Below are 21,347 nucleotides of genomic sequence, written 5' to 3' on the forward strand. Positions count from 1 at the left end.
TTTTTAAAATGTAAAAATATATTTATATTATTATAAAATTATAAAATTATTATATATTTTAAAATTATTATTATATATTGGGTTGTTCTGAAAGTTTGTGCTGATTTTGAAGGAAAATTGAAACGCAGAAGATTTAAATTTTAGTATACATTTATTAAATTAATCTTTGCGGCACGAACTTTCTGGACAACCCAATATTTATAATTATATAAATATATTATTATATAAATATATTTACATATTAATTAGTTTTAAAAGAAATATTTTTTAAAAATTGCAAATACATACAATAATCAAGTAAACAGGAATAAAAAAATAAAAAACAGACACAAAAAATAAACAAATAAGAAGAATTTATTGGTTTCATCATTCCAAGAAACAAAATTATGCATTTACGGTAACATTTTAACAATCGTATAAATAATCAAAAATTTTTCCTATAAAATTCGAATCAATACAGTTACTCGCGAACGTGCTACATAGTAGATATATGTCTATCTACTTTTAGCTAGCATGCGGTTGTAAAAGTCGAGCAATAAGGGTCGACATTTACTAGCATCATACTGCTCCCTGTGATGGACTTTCGCTTTGGCGAGATGCTACTTACTTTTTGCATCGAGAACTTCGAAAGCTATTTAAGTTATCCGTGCGTGCTTCTTACGTTCCTTCGTTTAACTTTATTGGTGATATTTATCAACACTGAGATACGCTCGACGTTTCATGAGGACGGACAACTCGAACGTAAAGTTACGCCCCAACAGGACAGCGCACAGGAAAGTCTTGCTCCTTTCCGGTTATACTTGACTGCCTTATTATGCTTCTATCTACTTATCGTTGCTCTCTCTCGTCTTGTACATCCCCGATATCGTTTGCTTTCTACATTTCTTTGATGACTCTTCCTGAATTGCGGAGAGCAATGACATAGATGAATTTGTAGTCGCCTCTAGATCCTTCAAAATTCCTCTATCAATGTTGCCGGAATTCCACCTCATTGTTCGTTCTCTATTCTTTCGTTTCTTCCATTTGAAAGCGTTCCAAGTCTAAAACGCTTCAACTCCGCAAGATTTGTCGGCTAAGATTTTCTCTTTTGTTCCTTTGCTCCGTAGTTGATCCAGTTTGATACCGCCATTACGCTAATTAAAGTGCCACGCCATTCGTGGCATTGATGAAACTTCGGAAACCTTTGCAACAATTGAACTCATATCGAAGATGTACTTTTAAGAACAAAAAATACGACTTAAAGATGAAATGACATCTATTATTTTTGCAAATAGATTTTGTGTGATTAAATTAAAAGTATTCATTAAAAGTACAACCTTTTTTCTTCCTTGATTATAGACATTGCTTTGCTTTTATTTGAAATTTAATTTTTTAAATCAATCTTATTTAATTAATAGCAGCACAAATAAAATTATAAAATTTAACAATTATTTTCATGCACACCTATATTTTTGAGGGAGAAAAAAAAAGAAAAAAATACCGCAGCTCTATTAAGTACTTTTAAAGAATACATAGATAATAAGCAAAATACAAATAAAAAATAAAATATAAATTTGATATATTTTATTTCTCGCGTTTATTGCCATTTAAAAAAATCTGTTGCGATGTATTTTTTGTGCTGTCATCCAATAACAAGTTTCGAATTTAAAATATATAGAAATTGAAGATATACAGATTGTAGATATACAGCATCGAAGTCCACAAAAACTAAATCCACAAAACTTGCAAAACGCAAATAGATATCTCGTGATTTGCAATACAAAATTATTTTTATAGCACGTTTATATCAACGAAGCAGCGACCCGAGAGCTTCATTTGCCACTTTATATATTAAATGTCGTTCCACCGACATTTAATATATAAAGTGGCAAATGAAGTTTTAAATTATCTCGCGCGTCTTCGATTTCCTCTCGATCTGTCACTTTCTGTCGCGCCAGTGTTCGTCATAAATGAGATCGATCAATCGTCCTGTTCGATAAATGAAATCGCGGTCGTATGCTTGCAGTTAATGTTCCGGAGATCGAGGAATCTGAAGGTGTTCAAGGAGCCGTGACTGTTCGCACACTCGGAAACTTTGTGAGGAAGTGAAGTGAATTGATGTAAGTCTTGAATAATTAAAGAGACAAGCGACGTAAAAATGGTGGATACGTGAAGATATGTCACATTAAAATTTACGAGAAATTAACGAGCCTAACGAGATTTTAAAGAGGAGGAGCTGGAGTTATTATCATGAAACAATGACAAGACACTTGTACGTTTAATAAATATATACAGATCTTAAGAGAAAAAGGGATCATAAGAGAAAGTGAGGAGTAAAGGAGGATAGAAAATAGAGAGACAAAATACGGCTAATTAAAATGTGAAATGAAAATCTGATAAACAAGACAAAAAGTGAAGAAAATTTAGTTACAAATGGATAAATACTAGCAAAACGAGATAACGAAGACTATCTTGTAGACTAAAACGTAGAGTATAAAGGAAAAGGAAAGATGTAGAAAATTGGACAGAATTGTCGGAGGAAGACAATTACACAGGTATTCCCGAAGAAAATAAAGAAAACATATACTGGTATATAGAGCGTTAAAGGTAGAAAAATCGATTTAGAATTGGAAGCAATAAAGTGTAGGAATCTTGGTGAAAAGAAAAAAGGAAGATATTTGGCAGAGTTGAGATTGATGTTGAGAGGAAAGTGGGCGAGAAGAAGCTAGATAAATGAACTCACCAAGCAGAAAACTTGGCAAGGCCAAAAGAAGCAGCAAGGATACGCAAAGCTTAAATGAAGGATAATCGCGAGGAGAAGCGTATTCAAACCGCGGCACGGTAAATAAGAGGAGGAGATAGATTAACGTGGAATCATCACATGTTCTCAACCATAAGAAACGATAAATATATGCCCACGCTAGGAATACATCGGATACGTGACAAGATTTGCGAGAACAGGACATACTTCCATAAAGTTTACTTATCTTTACTTATCTTTACTTATCTTTGTACTGTAAACGATGGCGAACAAACATTCGCGGATGATCAGCTTCAAAATGGCCGATTTGCTTTAAAACGCATGTGCTCCCGTCGAGATCGTGTAGTACATCAAAGAAATACAGGGACGCGAATCGCACTTCGTCAATCGTATCAGCCATGAAGTGTTCGCGCGAGTAAGCCGCTTCGATCATCCGTTCTTAGCGATTTAACAAACTTGACGCGACAGACTTTATCAAAAACACGCAGATTTCTTGAATTTCGACCACGTGCACTGTGTTCAGGAATACAAGACAACGTAAAGATTTCGCAGATGAGGAAGCTGTTAGGATAATTTACGCATTATTTGAGCGTACTTTTACTGCCGATTTACGATTTGAGAAAAACCAGAGTTTAGTCTTCATCATCGTATCATCATCTCCAACGATATATCGTCAGTATATACATATATACTTTTGTTCTCACAGTATAGTGCAATCTCTCGTTTTCGTCGATGCGGCGGGAACTTCGACGGAAGTGGCAGGAAGCGGAAGCAATACCGAAATCGAACGCGGAGTGCTGCCGCGCGGTCTACGGGTTTCGTGACGCGAGGTGGTGATCATCCCCCGTTGTGGGTCGCCTCGGTTAGTGTCTTCCGCGACTCGGGGGGTCGCGTCCGAGACTCGCCGCCGCAACATGGGCTGCGAACTTAGCAAACTAGCCACCACGAAATCGCGCAATCAAGCCGGAAACGATGGCTCATCGCCGCCGCCGCCGCCGCCGGCCGCCACGGATCCTCGACTTCCGCTCACGGCTCGGCAAAAATTTACAGTTATTGCCAGCTGGAAAGCGGTCTCCAGGGCATTAGAGCCCACGGGTATATACATGTTCATAAGGTACGTAACCGTTGTAAACGTTGCAAGGTTTTACGATTCATCCGAATGGCTCTCTGTAGAAAACCATCAAGCGAACGTGCGATGTTAGATTGTCAACGATAGTATCGCGCGCGATAAATGAGAAAGTATAATATGTATGTAATATTAGGTATGGGAAAAAGTTCGTGGCGTTTTTCCTGTTAGATGTAACGGGAAAAACTACGCTACGAACTTTTTCCCACACCTAATATGTATGTATATACGTGTCCCAAACTCTGATTTTTCTTCGCTACGTTAGTTTTGTAAAGAAATATTTTCACTTTACTCTCACTTTTTTTCATTTTCTTTTTTTATTTTCTAATACACACAATTTTCTAAATTAAATCGTGCCATTGACATCAAATTCAATTAGATATAAGGAGTTCTTTATTTTTATTGGACTTTATTATTAAAAATCTTGGCAATTTCAAATACCTTTTTCAAATGCCTAATAAAACAAATGAAAATAATATTGCTATTAAAAATATATGATATTCTATCTCTTTTATTTTAGATTTACAAATATATAATTTACTGTGATCTATATATAATAAAATTACAAATTTATATATTTTTGCAAAATCTGAAATAAATATTTTACTAAAAAATTCGTAATCGAACTTTACGCTAACATAATTTTGAAAATTGTTTTATACCAGATACGAATTTTTTATTCTGGCTTATATATTTCTTAGCAGTAAAAATACAATTTCTTTATAATTATTGAAATAAGTTTATTATTTTTAGTACATGTATATCGATTTCATATAGTTGTACATTACATTAACTTAAAAAAATTTTCCATAAATATGAAACATGATAGCAATAACATGTTGTTTCCCCTCAAAGAATTAACAAAAAATCTTTGAGTTAATTAAGATAGCTATCTTGATAAATGATATTTCAATTTACTGAAATAAAATAAATCGACACTAACTGGTTAATTGATGTTTGATGGAAATTAAATAGATTATGTAAGACAATGTATAAAATATTGACTTATATTACTTCTATATCATTATGTCCCGAAATTAATAATAAAAATTATATTTGATATTAAAATTACATTTAATATTAAAGGAAAAAGGAAATAAGGAGAAACAAATTTAAAGAAAAAAATCAAATGTCTTGCTTTTTAACAAATATTTGTTTATTTACTTACTTTTATTGCAATATATATGTGTTGCTCATAACTACAAGAATTTCTGATCACTATCTAATTATAAATAAGATTATAAATAAGATACATAAATGAAATTATACAGTGAGAATTAGGTATTTGCGATATGTAAAGCATAATTTTACGAAAACATTTCATACATCTCCTAAATCAAGCAAATTTGCTTTGTTTTATGAAGAAGAAGTATCAAGTAGTAATCAAAAAGGAAGTGGTAATCAAAAATTTCATTATTCATATCAATACAACATATAATTTTGGCAAAAGCTATTTAAACAATTATTTAATCAATTTAGTATATATTTTTTACTATTTCAAAGTTACACTAAATGTTTTGAGCTTTATTTAGACTTTATAGATTTTATGATTATTCTTAACCGATTTTTTTTCTGATAATTTGATTTAAAAGACTCATTATGTGTTCACAATTTCATACTTTTTAATATTCGGATAATTCTTGTAAATTCTAACAATTATCTACTGAAATACGTGCGAAAAAAGTTGCACATGTTAGCACAAGTGTCACAAGATTATTGTAGCTATTCCTATTATAGGAATTTTCATGTGACAGTAAGTGATGTCTCCATCAAAAAACATAACATTCTTGCGATTTCAGATCTTGCTTCTTTCCGAAGAGCAGATTTGTTTTCTGAAGGCATTTTTATTTGTCGAAGAGGGCACTTCTGATTTTCGTAAGAAAATGGTAGCACATACGTTTTCCAGAGTTGGGGCACATCATGTTTCGCCCGCATCACACGCCATTACGTGATTAGCTGAGCGTTTAGGCTCTTCAAGGCCGTTATCAACGTCAGACGCAACCCTGAGAGGGTAGATGTACCTGTCTGTCGATTCTTGTACCCCCTTCACGCCCGTTTTCATGTTGACGTTCCTTTGCACAGAAGAAGCCTATCGATGGATCGTAAACCGGGTGTCGTTCGTGTCATCGCTCGTGCATCGAACTGAGGGATAATCTTCTTTCTGGAGACTATATTTTGATCAAAGCTGTGACGCGCCGCGCGGATTGAACGCGAATGCATAATTCTGTGGATCACATAATTGAGGTCATTTAACCCTTAATATGATTTTTTATTAATGTCTTTACTGTACTAGTAGCATAAGAAGCTGGAATTGTATTTATAATTTCTTAAAATGAAGTTGAAACACTCTGAAGTTGAAACTTCACTTACAATCATTCACGGTAGCTTAAAAATTAGAATTGCACATTTTTGTAGTTTTTTTAGTATGAGATTAAAATACTATAACCCTTTACTTTTGAAATTAAAATATTTTTATAACTCCTTATTTTTACTATCATAAAAGAGAAGAAACAATTTACAATATATAAGCAGAAAATTATCTTTTTCCGATAATAACTTATTTTTACATATTTTAATAAAGCAAATATTCGTTAACTATTTCGCTAATTATTTCTTTAAACTTAGACTGAAATCAATTTTTTATAATAAATTTGCAATTATTAATTATTCATAAAGAATTAAAGTTTTAAGATCAATGTAAATTTAATTACAAAATACTATTTCTTATTCGTGATGATAAATTAAATTTATTTTCATTACATTCATATATAAAGAAAACAACATCATATTTTAGAAGAAAATATAATTCACATTTTTGGCGAATAAGAAAGCTAAATTAGTTATCATAAATGTTGCAAATGACCTAGAATTAAGAAGCTTCCATAAATAACTGACCTAATACAATATAGATAAATTCATCTTCTTCTGAAATGTCTTAAAATGAGACCATTTCGATAGAAAACAAATTTAGTTGCGCTGCGAAAATCTTCGCAAAGGACACTCGATTCAGGCCCGTGAGAATTCATCGACATAATTAATTCGTCAAGTACTGACGTAAAAGATCGGCATTCATGCCTGTTTATTTTCATCAGAATTTGGGAGAATTTGGGAAAAGTCTCAAAAGTAGGCGTGATAAGGGTCATCTGAAATATTGCAGAGACCAACGGTGCCTTCGTAGAAGTAAATATATCACGATGCAACGAAAAAGCGCGAAGAAAACGACTTGTTTCTCTCAATCGCAAGTCTAGCAAACTACAACAATATCTATCACAATTTGCGCGATCCTATTCCAGCCCGTTCGTTTCATTCCACTCGATAGACGAAAGACTGCGTTCTTTTGTTGATTTTCGAAGGGAATCGGAAATACCAATCGTATCGTCATGGAATTACCGGTAAACGCTTTTTAACCTGCAATTTGGGACTCTCCTCGTTTGCATTGGACATTGAGGTTCGATAAAATCGGATTAGCATTCCTTCGAACGAATAGTATTTTTGGAATCTCTTTCCTACATTTTTGGATAATTCCATGTAATTTTTAATCTTTTAATACTAGTTATACGAATATGCGAGATAAAAAATCCATTGAAAAATTGAATATTTTATTCGTAATATTTTTTTTCTCTATCTCTGAAAGACTTTAACTTTAATTGAATCTCATCTACTTAATTGTAAATACAGTTCTATAAAACTGTAATAAAACTGTAATTTCAATACGTCTAACACTATTGATTTTTAATTGCTTATTTTAAAAATAAATATATATTCATATAAATCTCTTCTTTGTCGTCCCATTAAATTACAAGCTCTAACAGCTTAAAAAGTTACAAAAAAAAGAATATTTTGCTTAACAAGAATTACTGTATTTCTCGTGATACAATACACCGATGCAATAGTGTCGACAAAGCGAATTCTCCAGGAGTTCTCGATAAGCTCTATTCTATAATGGGCTATAATCGAGATTCCAGAAGGTCTCTCGCTTTTAATTGAGGCATACGGCCGGGAGCAGCTGAAAGCGACGTTTACCTTCAACGGGCACAATCGGGCATTGATCAAATCGTAATACGCCATAAACGAGATTACGTTCAGCTCGAGGGTCCATGCGTGAGACCCTTGTCGGATTAAAGTTCTTCAAATCAAAGGTCGTCCAGTCTTGTCGATGACCATGCGAACCCGATCGTGCTCGTTTCCATCAGCGATATTGGATTGACAAGGAGTAAGTTGAACAATCGGCGAGTATAACCCAGACTATCCGCTCCTATCCTTCTCTTTTCTTTTTTTTCATCATACGAATTGACACTTGACCCCATCATAACTTTTTCCCTCCATCACACGCATTTGTTCGATCTTCATCAAAGCGAATGCTGTAGAGAAAGCAGAATAAGCTGTAATTTATAATTGTATCATTAGTACGTATTGATTAAAGCTATCATTCTGGTTAATATTATATTATTTAAAAACAATAATTAGATCGATAATTATCTGGTTAATATTATCTAAAAACGATAAGTAAAACATCGACACCTCAAATACTATTGATTTTTTATTATTTTTTCTAAAAATAAATATTCATATAAATCTCTTTTTTGTCGTCCTATTAAATTACAGGCTCTAACACTTTAAAAGTTATAAAAAAAAAGAACATTTTTGCTTAACAAGGATTATAACTATATTCCTCGAAGTAAGTTTTCATTTTTATCGATTTATTACATTATTTTAAATGGTCTCGCTTATACATTTTTAATATTTTTTTTTTGTATGTTTCTGAAAAGATTGATAGATAAAAAGACATAAAAATGTAACTAAAAACTGCGAAATGTCAGAAGACATGATAAATTTATATTGAAAACACATTATGCTTAATTAATACAACATTAAAAACATGAAGAAATATTCAGGATATCAAAGTTTAAATGATAATTGTTATTATAACTTATAGCTAGAATTTACGTTTGACCGATTCGTTTTGTTAAACTGACATACACCTACTTACAGAATGTCGATATTGCGACGTGTACTTTGTTTGACGACTTTTGTTATCTGACATGCACTGGAAAATCGCGATACAAAGGGAGGGGTCCACTATACAATGGTGGGTGTTTGTGACAGCGGTATAATCTATAGGATAGTATCAGTTAATAGCAAGGAATCAATGAAAACCACAAAAAGGAAGAGAAGATAAAAAGAAGCGAGCTTCATATGTTCAACTTAATGGAACGTTCGATTTTTTAAGCTGCTTAAAAAGATAGGAACAGAAAGACAGATAGCTCAGCAGCCGACAACCTACAATCCCTGTCACATTCGCTTTATTAAACAAACGTAAGCATGTAGACAAACACAGTCTCTTGTATTATTGCAGTTTCTCGTCTGTACTAATGAATCTCTGGACAAACGATGATAAAGATAAATTTACACGTTGTTCTCTATTCATTATTACCATTTATCTTATAATTGCTAGTACACAATATTTTACAAATATGCATAACAGTATTTCTCTATATAAAGTAAAAATACTCTAAAGATAAATGAACATTCGAAGAATATAAAATTATAAAATATATTTTAATTATTGGGCGTACAAATTAGTTTCGGTCCGTTTTTTTGTGCATTTATTTCAAAACAAAATGAATGAACAGATCAATTAAAGTATTGTCCATCGCTGCCTACTACTTTTTCCCATCTCTCAGGCAATTTTCGAATTTCATCTCGAAAAAAATAACTCGTCTTTGGAGGCGATTCAATTGTGGAGACAATTTTCGATTTTTGCGAAAGAAGTGAACCGATGACTTGCTGCATCTTTCGGAACAACCAATAATCAGAAGGAGCAATGTCCGGAGAATATGACGGTAAAATATCCCATTTGAACGTTTTCAAATATTTTTTTATGACTTTAGCGACATGAGGCCGAGTTGTCAAGAAGAAGAATAACTTTATCATATCTTTGCTCATATACCGGCTGTTTTTCTCGCAATGGCTCAAACGAATCAATTGTAGTCGATACCGATCGCCCGTAATGGAATCGCCAGGTTTCAGCAGCTCATAGTAAACAAGATCCTTTTGGTCCCACTACAGATACAGAGCATGATCTTCGAACCATGAATATTCGGCCGTGGTTGATGTTGAGGTCGATGGCAACAATTGACCGGATTTATTTTTTCTTCTTGGGGTTGTCGTAGAATATCCACTTCTCATCTTCAGTCACAATTCGATGCAAAAAACCTTTTCTCTGTTGTCTTTGAATCAGCTGTTCGCAAGTGAAAAATCGCCTTTCAATGTCTCTCGGTTTCAATTCATAAAGCATTCAATTTCCTTGTTTTTGAATCATTCCCATGGCTCTCAATCGTACAGAAACAGCTTGTTGAATTACCCCCAATGATTCTGCAAGTTCCTCTTGCGTTTGACTCTGATCTTCTTCGAGTAATGCTTCTAATTCTTTGTCTTCGAATTTTTTTGGCTGTCCAGAGCGAAGTTTGTCTTCAACGCTGAAATCTCCATTCTTGAAACGTTGAACCCATTTCCTACATGATTTATCAGTTGAAGCAGTGTCATCATAAACTTCGATGGGCACAAGCATTCGATGGGCTTCAGCCGCACTTTTCTTTTAATTAAAGCAGAAAATCAAAACCTCCCGCAAATGTTGGTTGGTTAACACAAAATTCGACATTTCAAACACAATAAAAATCAAGGTTTTTGTATGAAACCGCCAAAATCAGCTGTCACTATGAACCATTCACAACAGCTGGATCTGTCTTTAGGGAAATGGACCGAACTAACTTTGTACTCCCAATATAATCAATAATCGATAGTTTCAATTTTTTATAATAATGAGATTAATTCTATATCCCTGATCAATTTCATTAATGATTTAACAATTTTAAACTAATTCGAATTTATCGAACGATGTCCCGAGGTTATTCCAAATTAAATGAGAAAATGAATTCAACTTTACTCATATTTTATCTTTACTCTCACATTTCAATTATTTCAGAAATTCTGCTGAACTGTTTCCTGAAACAGTTTCCTCTAATCGTAGAATCGACAAGGAAATATAAACGCAAATCACTCACGAACGTGATTAAATATTTAGAGACATTACAGCAATTTCCTACATCTATTCTATATAAATGCACAGATGCGCAAAATGCATTCCGCTTTACTACGATAGAAAATTGTTCATAAATTAGTTGTGAAGAGTAGCATTTTCGCAAAAAGTTTCGAAATCAAGCAATATTATTTATATATATATATATATATATACATAAAATGTATTTAATGTGAAATACGTATATATATTATATATATTACGTATATATATTACGAGCTGAATTATTAAAACAATTTTACAAGCATATTTTTAATAAATAGTAATAGCAGACATATTTACACATTACATCATGCATACTTCTCGAGAATGTTCCGTTTTTTATTAATATTCGATACAATTTTCAAAAGAAAGAAATTGTTGTCCTCGGATAGTGATATGAAACATATAGTAGATGGGTTTCAAAACATAATAAGAAATAGACTTCATATTTAATATTTAATTAAATATTGAATAAATGAAACTTATATTATCATTATTACATTATCACTAATTTTCTTTTATTCATTCAGTTTTTTTCTAAATAAATATTAATATTTATTTATCGTTTTTTCTCAATTACATAGATACTCATTTATTTGTATATATACATATTTTTTATCTATATTAAATCTTTCTATTATTTTAAAATTTATTATTTTAAAATTTTTTTTATAATTAAGTGAACAATTAATTTTAATTATTTTTACGAATTAATATTTCAAAATAAATAAATAACATTAATTAAAACAAAATTAAAATATTTATACCAAATATCATACTCCAATGCTCCTGTTTTCAATTGAAACAATAAATGATTCATTAAAAATCAAAACGATATATCAGAAGAATTCAATGAATTTTATACATTACATTCATATTTCAGTAAATTACGGAAAAACAATTGGTTATTCGTATTTTTCTTTTCTTACCCATCGTTTGATGGAGCTTATTCTTCTATTTTCTTTTCTTTATCTCGCCATTTCCGTTATCCTTCGGAAAACAAGAAATTTTCTGGTATCGGCACTCTGAATATCCACGTAACTTTGATACGCAATACATACAAGGAAGAAATCTCACGAAGGTTGCTATAAAATTTATTCTATCCAAACAGAATAGTTTCATTCCGTTTGCGAAATCCATATTATTATCTTTCTTTACTTTTTATTATTGTATATTAATAACAATTTTTATTGTTTATGTGTATTCAAAAATATCAAATAAGAATTTATTACAGAATATATGAAATCTCAACAGTGACAGAAGATATCTATTTACAAACTCTATTTCTTATTAGAAATTGAAAAAAATCAAGGAAATTTCGAAATGATATGATGGATTGTCTTATTGTATGAGACTAATGTCTTTTTCTTCATCGACTAACCCATTTTTGTCTTCATGCTTCTTCGATAACGGAAAATCTTTGGATCCATTGACGGAAAAATGTTTCGTCCGAGATTCTATGTGAATCGCGCATGCAAAAACATCGGGACACTTTTATTATTATTGACCAATGAGAAGAGAAAGACTATCATACAAAGAGAGACCGAGTGCGTCTGACAGGCGATGAGTGAGGACAATAGAACAGGATCAATGTTCCGGTTGCTTAAAATAGGAATAATGCGAAAAAGTTCGAGGTTGTCTAATGTTTTAAAACGGCATGAGCTCTCAATAAGATGAGGAAATAATTAAAATTGCGAAAATAATTAGAAGATTTTTCTAGATAGCTTCTTGATGCAATTACATAACAAATTTTATGAAATACGCTGAAGTCACATAAAATTTCTCAGCTAAGTCACACTGGAATTTTACTAAAAAACGCAAAAACAATTAAATATAATTTAAATTACGAATGAAAATAAATTTTATTCAGAAAAAATTGTTGCTTGATGTTAAAGAAATCTTGTCGTGCAAAGAATGGTAAAACGATATAAGAATATCATGGCGAATGAATTTTGTATTGGTCTGATACTTCAACTCAATAAACTCACGGTGTATACTGCAAACACTATTTCTTTCACATTCGTCGGTAGTACCTTTCGTGCTTCGTCTATTTGCTCGTGCGCAAATGACAGGATTCGCGATATTGGAGCACGTTAAGCACATGCAACTGAACATGCTACAGAACGTACGAGCTCTTGTAGAGATGATATTTTAACGTGAAAATACGTGATGACAGTGGTTTCCGGCGGAAGATAAACCAGTTCATTGAAAGAAAAAGAGTTATTATCTTTTATATTTGAATTATTCTCTCCCTTCGGTTCAATTCTGTAATTAAATCTATTACTATAACGCTGATTAAATCAAATAGAGTATAATTCTTTTCGAATTGCTTGTTCTCTTTGTCAGTCTTATTTCTTTCTATTTAAATTTTTACTTTTCTTCATGAAAATTCTAGTTTTTTTTCGTCCATATAATCTCATTATGTATTATAAGTACATTAAATTGTCTTAATTTGAATATAACATTTCTTGAATGGTATATTTAATCCGATTTCTTATCCGTAGATTATTCAACCTTATTTTAATGTTACAATTGGGGAATATATACATAAAAAGTATTTTTACATGAAACATATATTTTTTTATATAAAAAAAATATGTAGGCTAATTTAAATGCAGTTTTTTATTTGGTAAATTATTAAAAAATGAAAATAGATGTTATTTATCTAAGTAGGGGAGACTAAATTGTTACAATTTTTGATTAGCAATTTTTTCCGTATTAATGTATATATTTAAATATTTTAGATTAATGAATACTTATGCATTGCTTTAAGTATATCTTTACCTAGATAGTCAATTTTTTTCTGATTTATATCTATGTCTTTAAATATTGAAAATTAAGATTTTCTGTCAGTAAATAAATTGTAACAACTTACCCCACTATGGGAACTTGTGTTATTGTATACATATATAATTGCACACACGCACGCGCACGCACACACACACACACTCACACACACACACACACGCACGCACGCACGCACGCACGCACGCACGCACGCACGCACGCACGCACAATTATATATGTATACAATACACAAGCGATTTATACAATGAAATATTTACTTATAGTGAAAATGAAGAAAATATACACAGCATCTTCTAGAGTTTTAATATGACGGCGAGACTAAGTTGAGTATAAGAATATAAAAATTTATAGAAATGTACTGTCATCTGTGGTAACTAAAAAAAACTAACTGTAACAATTTATCCCGTGTAACAACATGTGGTCTTCTCTATATTATATTTTTTTTACAGCTATCGATAAAAACATTTCAAGTTAATAATCGAGTACTTGAAAATATCTATATTTTTTACAATGTCTATATATATATTTGTTTCGCAAATTACTCAATTATTTAATGTATGATTCAAATTTTCAAGTTAATATAAATCCTATGAAGCGTATTAATAAAAACAAATAAGATAAAAGTAAAAAATCGATAAAAATTTGATGCTCATCAAATTAAAAAACAAATGAGCCTTGATCAAATTTCGCAATTAAACCAATTTAATATGATGTCACAATACTGTAAAATTTTAACATTTTTCCAACAATTCCAATAATTTTTTACAATCTTGCGCATTCCATTGAATCAGTCTGGAAATTTAATTCAAAAGAATTAATCTTGCAAAAATGTCACATTGTTTGAAACCTAGTTTAATACAGATACAATTCCGCAGAGTTATCTATTGAAATTTGAAAAACAGGTATGAGAACAAAATAAAATATTTACATGATATTAATTTGCGCTATATTTGTTGAAAATCTAGCGAATGAAATTTGTTGTGACAAAATTTTATATTTTGTATCTCTTCTCCTCGTATTTAAAAGTAATTAGTAAACTACGCCAGCTCGCCGAAGTTTGTTTCTAAAAACACGCACAAGTTCTTCTGCCATTTCTGCCTTCTGGCCGGCGCGCAATACACTTCCTGATATTGGCGTTTTCACAATATACGAAGCACGAACGCGAAGCCGAGTTAGCCAATGGTTACACTGAAATGGTTCAACGTGAAAATAGTGTCAGATTTTTCATTCGGAAAGATGAACTAGGCTGACATTATTGGAAATTAATGCAGCTAGAGGAAAATTCAAAAAGAATTATGTTTCATAATTTTAGATGCGATCACAAATAGGTATATGATAACTTATACTGGTATTTTGACACAATTGTAAAACTTTCTCTAAATGTATAAATATAAATAATAATTTAAAAATTATTTCAATATTTCTTGCTGTTTATATTCCAAAATGAGAATCTTAGATTATTAATTTCAATTCCATAAATTACTTATATTGAGCTTGTATACTGATAAATAATGTTAAATTAAGTTTATATTGAAAATATGAGTCAAATTAAAATTATATATATAAATAAAGACAAATAAAGTTTTCGCTATTAAGATTTAAGCTTTTAATTTCAGGATACCGTGATTTAATTTCGCTGAAATCAGCCTGCTTTTACATAATCAATATACATTCCAATCTGCTTAATATCTCGGTTCAATATTGCTGAAACCGGCAAGTATAATTATGCTGGATATAATGTTGTGTTATCAACATGCAATTGCAATAAATAACTTCATATTTATGACAATTTAATATTTGCCATATACAAGAATGTCTTAGTATTATTAAATTTTTCGGATTACATCAACGTGATATATCGATATATCAAATTAATAACTGTCGATATCTGCATCATTTTAATCTAGAATAACAAGAATATTACGGAAACATTAATTAAAATGAGAGATAAAATTTTTTGAATAAATTTTAATAAACAATTCTATACTTATTTGTTTGCTTTGTAACAAGTTCAGAATGTTCACAAATTTATCATTGATATATTAAATAAATTTAGAAACTTTTGTTGTTATAATATTTGTAAATCTACATGTTAGATCTTAAAATTTTGTAGGGAATAACTTTTAATTAAAATTTTTTTAGTGAGATCGATTCTTTTACACGTTCAGTTTTGTTCTAAACTTATTTTTTAGTAATAAGTTATCAGTAATAGAAGATCTATTCTTTTACATCTATAATTTTACAATTTGTAATAAAAGATAGTTTGAGGTCTCTGTATTAGCTTTTGCATTAATCCATATTGCAATATAGCAATATACGTCGAAAATGAGGTAATTTGGTATTCAAAGGGATTTGCCGAACATCAAATCTATAATAGTGCATTTCTCCTCACGCCAGACTTTATCCATCAAACATAATTATGGGAATTAACAATTGAGTTGGTATAAACTAAATTTTCGTCTCACAAAAAAGTTATAAAAAATTGTATGAAACATAATATATTTTTAATATATTTTATGTTAAAAGTACATAAATATTAAAAAATTATATTAATTGATATACATTGTATTCATATATATAAAATTCATAATTTTTTTAAATAGGATATTTATTTTATTTTCTCGCGAATTTCTTACATAAAATATTTGCAAATAGAATCGAGAAATGATTAAATTTCATTTAGCCTTCAATATGATAAACATACATAGATTGAAGAGAAGAGTGATAAAAATGAAGAAGTTAACTCATACTATACTATTTAGTGTCTTATCAATTAATAGTAGTAGGCTAAACATGATTACTAGAATCCGTCCGTTTTTTTTCACCTATTTGGAATGGTTCAAAAAGTTTCTAAAATTAAATTCATCAACATATTTTCAACTTTTTAAAATATTCATTTTGGAAAATAATAAAATGTACTATAATTTGTAATTATCGAAAGACTCAAAGAAACTTGTAAAAATAGGAATCGCTCGATCACTAGTGATCACCCGATCTTGTATGGTAAAATAATTGCTCATAGTATTTCGTAATTTATTGAGATATAACATGATGCTTATGTTATGAATTATCTTTCAATCTTGAATTTCCCATATAGAATATATATCGCGCGCATGCGCGCATGGTCAATAAAGCCGAGATGTGACAGTGATTGCCTTTGGATAAGATTAATCTGGGAATTCCGTTCTATCCCAATGTTCGCGAATCTGGTACGCTATTATATGTGCATTCCATGCGAAACGTGCGCGTGCCACGCGTATAATTTGCATCTAAGATATAGACGCGTGGAATAGAAGCTGAGTATCTCATAAAGTAAAAGGGTAATAATAGTAACTCATGCAATATTGGCATCATCGTAAATATCTCTTCATTTACTCTTTAAAGTTAAACAGTTTTACTTTTAAAGAAGAAGAAAAGAGAAACTAATATAGAAGATCAATATGTATATATATATATATATATATAGCTTTTATATTAGCTTCTTCTTTTCTTCTTCGTCATGCTATTGAGTACTTGTTGCTCATGAGAAACAATTGAAACGAAATTACGTTTTCCGTATCTTAAAAGTTTAAATATGAATATTTGAATAATTCACTTTAATATAAAAAAATCCATCTAAATTATCTAAATATAGAAATCTTTATCTCTATACACTATCCATCTTTTCTATCTTTAAAAAGAATAAGTTTGGCATCTTCTTTCTCATGATGTCATCTTCTTTAGAACTTGAAATGAGATATCTTATATAAAAATAAAAATTAACGTTTTATTGTATAGTTTTTACGATCTCTGTATAAAATGGTTGTAAATTACTTTTTTTCCAAGTATACGTCGCGTTTCCTACACATTTATGCGTATACGTGTATATACATATATACGCTCATCGATTCCCGTCGGGCATGCAGCTTTAAGGTAACTTAATTAAGCTCGGTCTAGCTATACATGACATCCTCAACAGCTGCGAGAGAGAGAAGGAGATAGAAAGGGAAATGGGAGGAGTGAGCGAGAGAAAGCGGAACCAGAGTAGAGGCCTTTGGTCCAGTAGCAGCCTCGGAAATCAATAAACGACTACAAGCGTGTGATATCGACGCGTCGCGTTGATCGCTTTTTTTTTAAGTGGCAAATTTTTATTTTAAATGCATTCGTCAATATCCCGTCTCACTCGCTCGTATATAGCTATCATATTTTCCGCGCTGAATAAAATACTTAAATGGAGCGACATATAACTGACTGTACGTTCAGTGCAAATAACGTTTCTGCATTACCCAGTCTATAATAATTTCCATTTATGCGAATACATTTTGTTATTGAACATTATTCATTCTTTAAAGAGGCGTATATTGTTGAATCGAATTCGCTTTTTAATCGTCCCTCTTAGGGATTATGCTGGTCATTTGTAGGATTAAGAAGTAATACACATCGTAATCGTTACTGTTACTTTTTTTTGATAGCGGTTATTACTTTTTTTCTCTTTGTAATGGTAATGATACGTCGTTATATTTTTACAGTAACGGTAACAAATTTAATCGTTATTTTCATTATCATCAAATTTAGTTCTTTTAATTACTTATTATCTTTATAGATATATCTATTCAATAGATCACGTTATTTTTTATTGTGTGGATAGAAATTTTATTGAAATATTGAACATAAATATTGAAAAATTTGTTAATATTGGATTGTCCGGAAAGTTCGTGCCAACTAACCTATATAATTTAATAAATGTATACTAAAATTTAAATTTTCTGCGTTTCAATTTTCCTTCAACATCGGCACGAAGTATCTTGTAGTTTATATCTTAAACATTTTGACAGTCGCTAATCAATATTGAAAATCTAGTATATGGATATGTAACATAAACTGTAAATTTTCAAACACAACAGTACTAGAATGAATATTGAAACATTGGAAAATGCATTCTTAATACATTAATGTTTAAAAACAATGTTTAATAAAAATTTTTAATAAAATTTGCTTTTGTGAATTATAGTCTAAATTCTTAAATATATATTGAAAATATAAATAAAAATATAAATATATATTAAAAAATAAAAATATTAAAGAATAGAAGATTTATTTATTAGATAAGTTTAATATAAAAAATTCGCTTTAGAATTTAATTTAAAGTTTTAAAATTTATATTAAGATTTATATTAAGATTTATAAGTTTTAAGATTAATATTGATTGTTATATTTAATAGTGATTATTAAATAATATACATGATTTTAAAATTCAATGTCTTACTTTAGCATTACAAAAAAATAACATTATACTTTCTAATTGCAAGTAATGTGTTGCGTTTTATAATTAGTAACAAGTAACAGTAAAGTTACTTATTACAAATAGTAATGATAACTCGTTTTTTATAAAGTAACGTTCCCAACTGGTATTCATAACATGAGAGGCTATCATCGCAGCAGAGATTGCGTATTTTACAATTCTCGAATATTGAGAGAATTAAGGGAGATATTGTAATGAATATCGTATAATTTTATTCTTAATTTAGTCTTAAAAAATAAAGAAGATAATACGTTTATCTCGAGTTTATACTGATACATGTAAAGAGGAATATATAATCAATTTTATAAGCAACAGATAAATTACTTGCTCCATGATTGCTTGATTGTGATTACGTAATATAAAATTTTGATGGATCAGCAGAGCTCTATTTCCTCTTCTTTGCAATTAAATAGATTAAATTAATTAGAGATAAATGGAGTGATACCAAGGAAATCTTAGATAGATTGACTACAGATAACTTCACTTTATCTTATAGGTCCTTACATGAAAACATCAGAAATGATTCTTAATGTTTGCGTTATATTTGGAGCAAAGATGTATATCAAGATTTATTGGACAGTACAACTTTTAATACTATGGCTCTCAACTAAATAACTTAATAATATAATAAATTTTATTACATATTAAGTACTTTCTGTATTTTGCTAAAACATCGACAAAATTATTTCGGAATTTTTATTTTATTTCACAAAATATCTTTGATGCTCAAATTATCAAATACATAAAAAGTAGTGCTAAAATATAATAATTTTTAGAATGCGAATTATTCGAATATGAATTGAATCAGAATCAAGTAAAATTTAATTCGATTCAATTCTAATCTCAATGATTTGAATCCGAACTATTCGAAAATTTCGAATGTATGAGATTAAATATGAATTACATATATTGATAATCTTATAGAAAATTATATTTCCCCTCATTAAATAAGTAAATAAAAAATTAATAAATAAAAAATTAATAAATAAAAAATTATAAATTATAAAGAATATAAAGATAGAAGCAGTTTAGTGTACGAAATAGCATTTTTTATCAGAAACACGTGTCTGCGATTTTTTTAAAAGAGCCAAACAGCATGTAATCCTAGACAAATGGAGGGATTATATAATTCTCACAGTATGCTTGCAAAATTTCTGTCTTACAATTAGCTCTTCTCGTAATAAAACTCAAAGAAAAAGTTCATTTAACTTTTGTAAAAAAAAATCTCGGCAATTTTTCAATTTCACTACTTATAATTATCTTAGAATAATACGAAGAAAGTACATACCGAAGTATATACTTTATAAAATGCTGTTCATTAAACAGTGAAATCTATTTAATCTACTTAAAACTGAAATCTGCTTAAAAAGCGTTTGTTAAAATTAATACACATAATATTGTTGAGACTTCCATGGGTGCTTTCTATATAAAGATTATGCATTTCGCGAGTTTTCTTCGTGTTCAGATCCATTCTTGAAATGCCAACGTTTCGTGAATCTTGCAGTTCACTTCATCAGCGAGGAACAGTCTGATACTTCAAAAATACAGCTAATACAGATGTTCTTAATAACATTTTTCTTAATTTTCGTAACTGAACTAAATTACAGTTTTGATTAAGTGAAGCATTTTTTATATTTTATTTATAAATACTAATGAAACACGAAAAAAATGATAAAATTTTTTATATAAAAAACATATTTTTAAAGGGTGTTAAAAATATCAATTAATTAAAATATTTCTATATAAAACAGAGAATAATTGTATGACACAGGATATTAAAAATATCTTACTTAGCTACTGAAGAGTTAATAAAGCAACTATAAGCTGAATGTATTCAAAAGTAACTTTGATGCTTGTGTAAAAATAAACGGCTTTTGCGCTGTAAAGGTAGCTTTATATTTTAGCGTATACATATAACATGCATAAAAAAATCATCGCAGAAAAATGTCGTTACTTTCTGTAGTTAAGACTGTCACGCAACAAGATAATAATACAATTTGCAGGTGGACTGCTCTTAAATATTTTATACACGAATCTTGATTACACACACATTACCCTAAAAATTATATACTTTTTTACTTAATTGCATAAAGTAAAGTTCAATGCAGAAAGTGTAATCAAATCATAATTTAATACAATTTTTTATTTAATTACTCACCGAGTATCTACCTTTATATACTTTTGTCATAATAGCACGAAAAAATTAAATTGTCATAGATGAGTAGTAATATTTACATAAAAAACTATATAATTTATTATATTTATTATATTTATTAATATATATTTATTAATTTATTATTATTATTATATT

General features: G+C 29.8%; 1 protein-coding gene across 1 annotated transcript in view; it reads left to right on the plus strand.

Annotated features, from left to right (window-relative positions):
* Positions 1 to 3,654: 3,654 nt before the first annotated feature.
* LOC105622826 (neuroglobin-like) overlaps positions 3,655 to 21,347 on the plus strand; it is a 28,978-nt gene continuing 11,285 nt past the window's right edge. Inside the window, exon 1 of the mRNA XM_012204237.1 lies at positions 3,655 to 3,854. Within this exon, the coding sequence (XP_012059627.1) occupies positions 3,655 to 3,854 (200 nt within the window). The remainder of the gene's footprint in view (positions 3,855 to 21,347) is intronic.

The sequence above is a fragment of the Atta cephalotes genome (assembly GCF_000143395.1).
Source record: "Atta cephalotes unplaced genomic scaffold scaffold00049, whole genome shotgun sequence".
Classification (NCBI taxonomy): Eukaryota; Metazoa; Arthropoda; class Insecta; order Hymenoptera; family Formicidae; genus Atta; species Atta cephalotes.